At 33.1% G+C, this 10,212-nt stretch overlaps 1 protein-coding gene across 1 annotated transcript in view; it reads right to left on the bottom strand.

Annotated features, from left to right (window-relative positions):
• Window positions 1-10,212, bottom strand: part of LOC129220012 (protein ced-11-like) — a 41,749-nt gene that overhangs the window by 5,739 nt on the left and 25,798 nt on the right. Inside the window, exons 8-10 of the mRNA XM_054854340.1 lie at window positions 9,647-9,821; window positions 4,970-5,038; window positions 4,109-4,220 (exon numbers count right to left, since the gene is read on the bottom strand). Coding sequence (XP_054710315.1) covers window positions 4,109-4,220; window positions 4,970-5,038; window positions 9,647-9,821 — 356 coding nt within the window. The remainder of the gene's footprint in view (window positions 1-4,108; window positions 4,221-4,969; window positions 5,039-9,646; window positions 9,822-10,212) is intronic.

Here is a 10,212-nt window from a genome sequence, read left to right as displayed (position 1 = left end):
CAGAATTTCCCTATTTTTGATAATTCAAAATTCATTAAACAAAATAAAATAATCACATTTTTACTTCCTCATTTAAAAATGATTTTCTCCGATTTAAAATGTTTTTGATACTTGACATAGTAGTTAACTTTAAAACGCCTGAATAAGCCTTAATACTTTAATAAGAATTTCAAAAAGCAGACTTGCCTACCTTACAAAACAGAAAAAGCAGGAGAAACAAAATGAAAAAGAGGGAGAATTTTTTTTTTTTTAACTTGGAACCAGACCAGTACAAAATTTACAAGTTTTCATTTTTTCAGACATAAATCATAGAAGAAAAAACATTCAACAAGATATCATTTCCATTTTTAAGCTGACCAATTTTCAGAAGATAATTTAACAATAAAAAATTAAATACAGATTCAGGTTATTTTTATTTTTTTTTAGATTAGTCACTACACTTTTTGATATGATTTTCTTTAGTCCAGCAATTGATTAAAAAGGAAAACTTTAAATGAAACAAAAATAAACATATGTGTATTATCATTCATAACATGGTCATGAGAAACGCAAATAAATAAAAAAAGAAACTTGAAAGAAGTTAGAAAATAACATTTTGAAGACGAATAAATGACAACACTGTTCAAGTTCCTTTGAGGTTGCAAAAGCAGCTTCTTTTAATATATTTTAATTTTTCTGGCTTTAAATATGAGTGCATTAGGTTTCTAAATTTTCCCTGCTAAAATGAATACGGTATTAATAAACACCCTTGACTGTGTGTGCTCTTGACAGTCAAGGTTTGGTAACTTTTTGATTCGTTAAAATGCAGGAGAAATTTTTCTGTCGGCAGGAGGTCGAAGATTGAACATTGAAGTAGGAGTCAACTGCCTAAAGCAGGAGCATAGACATATCTGAAAGTGCTTTTTTAATAGATAAGGTATCATCAGCAATTGGTTTTATTATTGCAAGCAAAATTCTTATTAAAAAATTTGCTCTTCTTAAATCAGTATTTTTATGACATTTTGTACAACCTCTAATATGAGAGTCTGTTATTGGCTTTTAATGCATTTTTAAGCTAAACACTAGTATAAAACTTATTTCTGACTTTACACCAAACATACAATTTTTATATTTTCAGCAGTGATTCTATTGGATATAGCCAGTGAAGTATACAGGAACAGTGTGTTCCATTTTAAACATGCAAGACCTTTATTTTCGCAACCATTAGTTATAGATGTATACTTCCAATTGCAAAAAATGTTCAAAATCAGATGCGGAGTTTAAGATATTGAAAGTTTGGTATTAAAAGAAAAATAAGTCAAAAAAACACAAAATTTAACTTTTTATAACCCCTAACTTTCATTTCGGGAAATAACCCTCTGTTGAAAAATAATTCCAACACAAAAAGTTTGAAATTAGTACGAGCAATATTCACAGAGATACGAAACATAGCATTTTGTGACTTAACAGGTGGGCTAAAAGTTCGTAGGCTGACATATAGAGGACGTTAACCGACTTAAATCCATGCTGTTTTTAGTTAGTACCAACGTTCAGAAGATATGCATATTAATTTCACAGTTGTTGGACATCTGGTTTGTGAGATATAGCTTTTGAAAGTAAAGCAACTTTCTCTATTGTGTAAAAAATGTGTAACAAAGAACTTCGTGTGTTAATAAAGCAATGCTTTTTAAGTTAAGACAAGTGCTGTTGAAGCTAAGGTTTGGTTTGATATACATTATTTGGACTCTGAACCAGGTAACTCATCCATTGAGAAGTGGTTTGCTACATTTAAACTGGATGAAATGAACATCGGAGATGATGCACGCAGTGGACGTGCCAAAGACGCTGTTACCGATGAAAACATCAGAAAAGCCAACAAAATAATTTTGAATGATCATAAAGTGAAGTTGACTGAGATAGCTGAGACCTTTAAGATATCAAAGGAACGTATTAGCCATATGGTGCATGAATATTTAGACATGTGAAAGCTGTGTGCAAAGTGGGTGCCACTCGTGCTCTCAATCGATCAAAAGCAACAACGTTTTGATGATTCAGAACAGTGTTTATCGATACTCAACTGTAATGAAATCTAATTCTTCCGTCGATATATCACTATGGATAAAACATGGCTCTGTCACTACACTCCAGAATTCCATCGACAGTCAGCCGAATGGACTGAACACAATGAATCGAATTCAAAAAGTGGAAATACGCAACAGTCAGGTTTCAAGGTTATGACATCAGTATTCTAGGATGCACATGGCATTATATTACTAGATTACCTCGAAAATAGTCAGACCATCAACAGCATTTATTATATAAAGTAGGTGGAGAGTTTTAACGATAAGATCATGAAACAACGGCCTCATCTAAAGAAGAAAAAAGTTCTGTTTTCATCAAGACAATGCACCATGTCACAAATCAATGAAAACTATGGCAAAATTGCATGAATTAGGTTAAGAATTGCTTCCCCAACCACTGTATTCTCCATATCTAGCCCCCAGTGATTTCTTCCTCTTTGCAGACCTCAAAAGAATGCTCGCTGGAATAAAGTTAAACACTTCTGCAGAGGGAATTGCCAAAACTGAGGCTAAAGAGAAATGATACAATAAAACTGGTATTGAAAAACTGTATGATCGCTGTAATCGCCCTCAAAGGCAACTATATTAAATAATATAATCAAACATTACCATAAAAAAAAAAATGTTTTACTATGCTAACCTACCAACTTTTCAGTCCAACTGTTACACCACTTTTCACTCACCTTCAATAACTCCTTTTGGGGGGAAGTATAGCAGTTAACAAATTTAACTCAATTTTTCAATTGAGATTATTTTTCTAAATATTAGAGGACCTAGGGCTAGCATAAAAAGTTAAGTTTTGTATTTTTTGACTAATTTTTTATCCTTGCGTCAAACTTTTAATATCTCAACTCTGCATCTGATTTCGAACATTTTTTCAAGTGGAAGTATAAATCTAGGACTGACGGTTGCAAAAATAAAGGTCTTGCAGGTTAAAATGGAACACCCTGTATACAATCAAAAATGCAACAAAATATGTGAAACTTTTTTCTCTAAGTATTCAAAATATGTGATTTTAAATAATAACACTGAATGCTTTTAAACACTTGAAAAAGAAATTTTGAACACTTTTTGAAGAAATAAAAAACATACTCTGCAGTTATCTTCAATGCACATGAAAATCTAGGCAAAATATGTTATTCATTTAGTTATACATTTTTTGAATTCTCTAACTAGCAAAATTTAAACCTCTTGGATAAGTTGCAGATATAGAACATTTAATACATTAAAAGAACCATAAAATATTTGGAACAGTTTGCAAAAAATCTCATAAACTGATGGCATAAACAGCTTCAAATCATATTGCCTAGTTTGCTGTATGTTTTCAGCTGTTACCATTGCTTTGAAATCTTTACTAATAATAATGCTGAAAGTCCCTCTGTCTGTCAGGATCTCTGTGACGTGCATAGCACCTAGACCGTTCGGTCCGATTTTCATAAAATTTGGCACAAAGTTAGTTTGTAACATGGGGGTGTGCACCTCGAAGCGATCTTTCGAAAATTCAATGTGGTTCTTTTTCTATTCCAATTTTAAGAACAAAAATATCATAAGATGGACGAGTAAATTACGAAATTATCATAATGTGGAATTGTAACATGGGCACAAGCCAACTGGCGAGAAAAGTCACCATACATTATTTGTAAATATACAGGCGAACCAAAAGACCTTTTAATTTTCTATTTACGGGCAAAGCCGTGCGGGTACCACTAGTGAATAATAAAAACTGTTTTCAATTTAAACATTTTCATTGCAGGATTTATGGGGAGCAAGCTGGGTCCCTTGCCTTGAGTGACAACTTCTAGTGGGAGGCAAATTTACCCCACCCTCTGAAAAATCGTAGATCTGGCACTGAATATTTTAAGCAGCAACAATGTATCAACAACATATTTTAATCATTTAAGAAACACATTATCTTTGCATTACTACATAACCAAAGTATTTTATAAATCATGAGTAATATCCACCAAGAATCAGCATATAATAGGTTCAAAATTACTTTCAAAGTAGAAAATATACTCAAAATCAAAGTATTAAATAAATATACTTACGTGTATAGAGCCATCAACACAGTTATCAGTACAAGTTTCATGAGTAAGATATATTGAAACACAAAGAGATACGACCAAAAGTTCTTCCCACTGTAGCAAGTACCATCAACATCTATAACAGGAAAATCAAAAGCACAAAGACTAAGTCACATTCTTTTTCCTCCTTATTCCCCTCCTTCACTAATAAATATGTAACAAGGCCAAAACTCAAGGAAGGGCGAAACATTTTGTAAGTTGTAACAATGCTTAAATTTTCCAAAATCGAAGCCCTAAAAGCAATATTTTAAGCTCTCTTTCTTACATTCGAAGAAAGGAGTTTGGGGATTGCTCCAAAATTTTAGAAACTTAAGTCTTAAAAACGTTAGTCTGGTTATGCAAAGGGAAGGGGAGAGGAATCTCTTTGTGAAAAAACCCAAAACTAGAGTCTTAAAAATTATACAAATCAAAAGATCAACGTTCTTCTGAAATATCCCCGAAATTCAGGCTTTCTTTTTTCTTAACGAGTAAATTAATTCAAGGTTTGCTTCCATATTTCATAGAATGTTTTTAAAACTTAAAATATCACTTCTAATTGGGTAGTGTAATCATTTTAGCCAACAATTATTTTGCCCTTAACTGGAAAATTACATATCAAATCACGCAGAAACAAAACTATCAAAAATTCCTGAGAGAAATCAATTTCATTTTAAGCAAATGAAATTAAGAGACATTGATTTTACACTTACAGTTTGTAAAACAGTTAAAGGAACAATTTAAAGTTGTTCCATAATCAAACAAAATAAATTTTGTAGTAATATTAATAAAAATGAATTTTTTTACAAAAGGTTAAAAAACATAAAAAATATTCTAAACACTACTTACAATCATTTATTCGACATATAGTCCGGTCAGTTGGTTTTTCTTCAAAAGCTATACATTTACTAGGGTCCTCTAAAAATTAACAGAGCCATCAGTTATGCATAAAAACGTTTTTAAGATCCATTCCATATGCAAATAAAATCCAACTTCTTAATAACATTTAGAAAAAACATTTAGTAAAATTCAATGCAGAAATTATACTTAGAAGAAAGTATTGTGTAAAAGAATATGCAGGGTGAGCACAAATGACGGACCTAATTTCAAAAAATCACATTTTTGAAACAACTGCAAATATTGCAACAAGTGACACATACATTTAAAGAGCAATGTACCAAGGGTTTTTCAGTTACAAATGTTGATGTGTGGCCCTCTTGTTACGTTCTAATTGTCTAATCTGCAATCCAGTTCATCTCACATGCCATGTGATTTCTTTTTTTGGAATTACATCAAAAACGGGGCCGATCCTAGGGTGTCGGCAGCCCGTGTGCGAAGACCTAATGCGGCGCCCCTCAAGAGTAATTTGCATATTTTGACTAACCTTTAACGTCTATATAAATCTTTCTTTAAATTTTTATGCCAAGTTCAAATTTAAAAGAAAAGGGGTGGAGGCAGAAGAATGATCTTATAAAAAGGAAGAAATTTTTTATAGCAAGAAACTCCTTAGGTACAATTTATATCTTTGAAGAAAGTAATAGATACCAAAATTTACTAGTCATAAAAACGCATTTTATAGTCTTTCTTCGGTGACATCAGAGGAAGGGGAAGCGTGGGGAGAGGAGGTGTCAGGGGTTCAGGGGAGGTGGATTCCTTCCAAGAAAATTATCGAAATTGGCGAAGAAAAATATTTTTAGTTAATCTTTAGTTGTGTTTGGTTGCAAGGACAAAAGAGTCAAGTATATTCAAGGTGCATGGAGAAATTTTTGAAATTGACGTCAAATTTTGCAATTTTAGGAATTTTTTCGAGACTTTAGGTGAAAGTAATGTTGCAGTTCTTTCCTAAAATTCTTTCAAAATTGAAATTAATTTGAAGCTATTGTTTAAGACCGTAGCTTAGGAAGGATCGGCGTTCTTCCCAAAAAATCTCCGAAACTGAAATTTTAAACCCGCAATTTTGGGTTACCTTTGCTGACGTTGCAGGAGGGAGGGAGATTCAATCGTCTCCCATCGAAAAATTTCCAAATATAAGTTTAAAACGCAAATTTAGGCCATCTTTGGTGACGATAGGGGATCTGCCGGCTATCCTCCGGTAATTTCTCGGCACTATTTTTTTAAAAACCCGTTTTTGGCTAGATTTGAAAACAATAGAGGAAACGTGAAAATATTCCGAACCAAAATATTTTTTGGAACTGAAATCCATTATATGCTATTTTTGGGAAGGAAGGATTTTGGAGCTCTTCAAGGGATATTTCTAAAATCGCAATTTTATATTATCTTTGGTGACATTAACAAAACTGGGAAGCTTCTACGGATCTTTCGGATATTTTTCAACATTAATATCTGAAAAATATAACTGTAGACTTTTGTCCACCGTAAAAAGTTACATAAGCCTGGCAGTTCTCCTCCGGAATTCTTTAGAAATATAAGTCCCAAAATCATATTTTAAGCATTGTTTGATAACGATGGGACTAAGAGTGGGCGGGGGTTCAGTGTGCCCTCACGAACTGTGCTTTTGAAACTGAAGTCAATTTCAGGTTAGTTTAGGCAGGAAGCTATGGCTCCACAGAACCGTCTAAAAACGAAATTTTCAGGTATAGTGATTGCGTTGGAGAAAAGGGGGATCTGGGGTCTTTCCCCAAAAGTTCTTGAAACTGGTTTTTGAAAAATCGCAATTTTAGTTTGTTTTTCAATACCTTAAGTGAGAGGAGGAGGTGGAATTAAGGGCTTCTCTAAAGACGTTAATTGAGACTGTCTTTGATAATAATGTTTGTGAATGGATTTTGGGGTCCTCCACTCAATCCCAAAGCAATTTTATATGACGTTTGATGATAAGTGAGGCTGTCGCATGAAAACACGTTTTGGATTATGGAGCCAACATTTTTAGGCTATGTTTGATTAAGTTAAGGTGGAAGAGGTAAATCAAACACTTAATTGGGTCCTTAAGATCGATGGTTCAACCAGCGAAATTTTCCAAAAGTAAAGTCCTAGAAACACAATTTTAAGCCTTTTTTAGTTTTGTCAAGGAGCTCATGGCATACTTTTGGATCTTTGTTTTAAAGCTAAATTTAAATTTGCTTCCCCGGGCAAGGGCCTTGTCCTCCTACCTGATCTGAAACCGGGCAGTTCATTCAAGATTTTAATCAGAAAAATTGTCGTAAAGGGGGAAAAGTACAACATTTTAGTTCATCATTCATATGTGTTACTCTTAAGGGAGTCGCAATTTTCCACTTTCTCTCCACGCATCCACAATTGTTAAACACAGAGTTTGTTTCATAGTCTGTTGGTTGAAATGCTTGCGAGAGTATCTAATCAGGATAGCTTTTTTTTTAATAAATAAAATATGTCTTCATTGTTTAGGCCTATAAAAGCTTGGTGAGTAAACATTAGTGGCCGCCCTCGGTGCTCCTTTTAGACGGCAGAATTTCATGCTTCAGAAGGGGGCCTTTCCTTTCCCCTGTATCCATGCCTGATTACCGGTTCTGTCACAAACTTTGCAACCAAATGAAGCATGTGTGTTAAGAGTAGATATTAATGGACAATGAACCAACACAATGTTCCCTAACATTCTATTTTTCTTAAACTATGTTATGCTGTCAGGGAATCAAAAATACTTTGACAATTGAACATTTAAAATCAGCATATTTATTCTTCTTATTATAAGTTATCTTAAAAGAGAAATTCTTGAGGAATTTTGCTTGATTATAAGAACTATATGATGCGGTCTGCGGTCGCCCCTTGCTTTGGCCGCCCTTGTGGGGCGCACACTCTGCACACATGCTAGGATCGGCCCTGATCAAAAACACTGTTTAGTAACCATTAATGCCGAAAAAACTACAAGAACTTTGAAAATGCAGGTGGGCAGCATTACAAACCATTAACAGACCCAACTGTGCAATGTTGCGAACCATTGATATGCAGTAGGTGCCGCTTAATGTGATCAATTTGAGACAAATACAGTTTGATAAAGATAACCGAAACTAATTGGTAACAGTAACCAAATATAATTCAGGACACACAAAATGATTTTTTTTTTAATTAAGAGGCATTGTTCTTACAACTACAAATTAAAATTACAATGACTCAACTGAATACAGTTTTAAATTACAAAATACTAACTTAGCAGAATGGAATATCTCTTTTTTCCCATCCATTAAGCCATCCATCTGATGCTACTGAGTTTTTTTTCTTTGCCCATTTTAAAAGCAAGATATTCTGCTTTTTGTCGCATTAATGGACCATTTACTCGCTGTGTAAGCTTGCATCCTTTTTCCTGACAGTTATAAACCACAGTTTCACCATCTTTTCCAGCACAGTTTCGCTGGTTGTTTAAATTTTCATTTAGCTTTTTTTTTGTTTTCAATCTTGTCATGATTTTTAATGACTTGCAATGTAATGGCTGAGAAATGTTTAGTCGTTCTGCAGCATTTCTGTATCTGGTTTAGGTTAAATTGTCAAAGCATTTTAAAATGTCAATTTTTTCCTTGACATTTAAATCATTGCGCTTTTTTCTATCTCTAAAATGTTTGACCATTTCGAGTGAAGTTTTTAGGGTAACTAAACAAGGAGAAAAATTCTTCTGCTTTACTGATAAAAAGGGAACTTGTTTTCCAGGAAGCCACTTGTCAGGATTTGTCTTTGCCTTTTTATTTCTGTTGATTGAGGAGGAAAAAAGGGAAAAAAGTTTTAATTTATGAAAAAGTGATAACATTCAACAAAGTCACTCATTACAATATCTGATTTTTTTCACAAATGTTAATGTATACAAGTGTTTCAGGACTTTGTGATTCAGGTAACAGTAAGCGAATGAAAACATTAACCGCGTTCACATTAAGCGGCACCTACTGTAGAAATGTTATGAAATGTGTGGAACAAACTGGATTACAGATGGCCTATTCAGTGTAAAAACTGTATCCTACATCGAACATTTGTAACTGAAGAAGAAAAAAAAGAACATTTCTCTTTAAATACATGCATCACTTATTGCAATATTTGGAGTAGTTTTGAAAATATCATTTTTTTTTAATCTGGGCAATCATTTGTGTTTACCTTGTATATTAGATGTAATGGAAAGTGTAGTAATTTTCAGCTTAAACTACTGCACAACTAGCTCTTACCCGGTACATAATCTTATACAATAAGGCACGACAGAACTCACAAAAGATTAGTTTCATGAAGGAGTAGGCATAAGCTGCTCTCAGCTATTTTAGAAATAACTTGTATGGAAGTCATGAATTCTAAAGATTTCACTGAAATTACAATTTTTTATTTTACAAAATATTACATAGTAGTTCCTTGTTAGTTATCGTTACTATCATTCTTGGGAGTTACATTCCATTTGAGGCCATCAAAACTAATGTTTTTATTAACATTCAAGTTAACATGCACATCTTAAAATATGCTAATCCATACTTTTAAGTGGATGAATCTCAGAATATTAAAGAATATTATCTTACTGATTTACTTTTCTTAAATGCAAAGATAATGCGAACAAAATAAAATTAAATGCTTATTTCAAGTACTCACTTGTTAATTCGTCTGTAGGAGTCATGAAAAGTGCAATAAATGCTTTGTGAAAAAGTTTTCGTACCATCTCAAGAGTTAAAGGGTAATCTGGATATAAAACAGCCTGCATTGCAAGCCCATTGCCAAGTATGATAATGAGAGCTAACTTCATGAAGTTTATGAAGTCAACAGACATCTAAACACAAAAAATGAAATCATAAATTAAGAAACATTTAACATCTTTATGCAAAAAAAATAGTCAAAAACTTTGTATAATGAAATGAGTAAAAATATGACAACATGCATGCATGTACAAATAAAAGCAATTAAAAAGAGTTAAAACTCTTCAAACAGCTGTTTTGAGGTTATAAAAACAAACCCCTTCATCAGTGCATAAAAGAACAATAGTACACAAAGTCAAATGATGGGCAATTGAACAAGAAAAAGTAAGACAAGAATGAGTAAATAGACTGGAGTGGCTGGAACCAGAAACGTTGCATCAGCGACAACAGTAAGGACATCTGTACCTATTGTAATTTGTACTGTACTTTAGTGTAAGTCCAAGCTGTCTAAAGTATCTTTTCGAC

The sequence above is a fragment of the Uloborus diversus genome, chromosome 4, assembly GCF_026930045.1.
Source record: "Uloborus diversus isolate 005 chromosome 4, Udiv.v.3.1, whole genome shotgun sequence".
Taxonomy (NCBI): domain Eukaryota; kingdom Metazoa; phylum Arthropoda; class Arachnida; order Araneae; family Uloboridae; genus Uloborus; species Uloborus diversus.
This window is presented reverse-complemented; position numbering and strand designations above follow the sequence as displayed.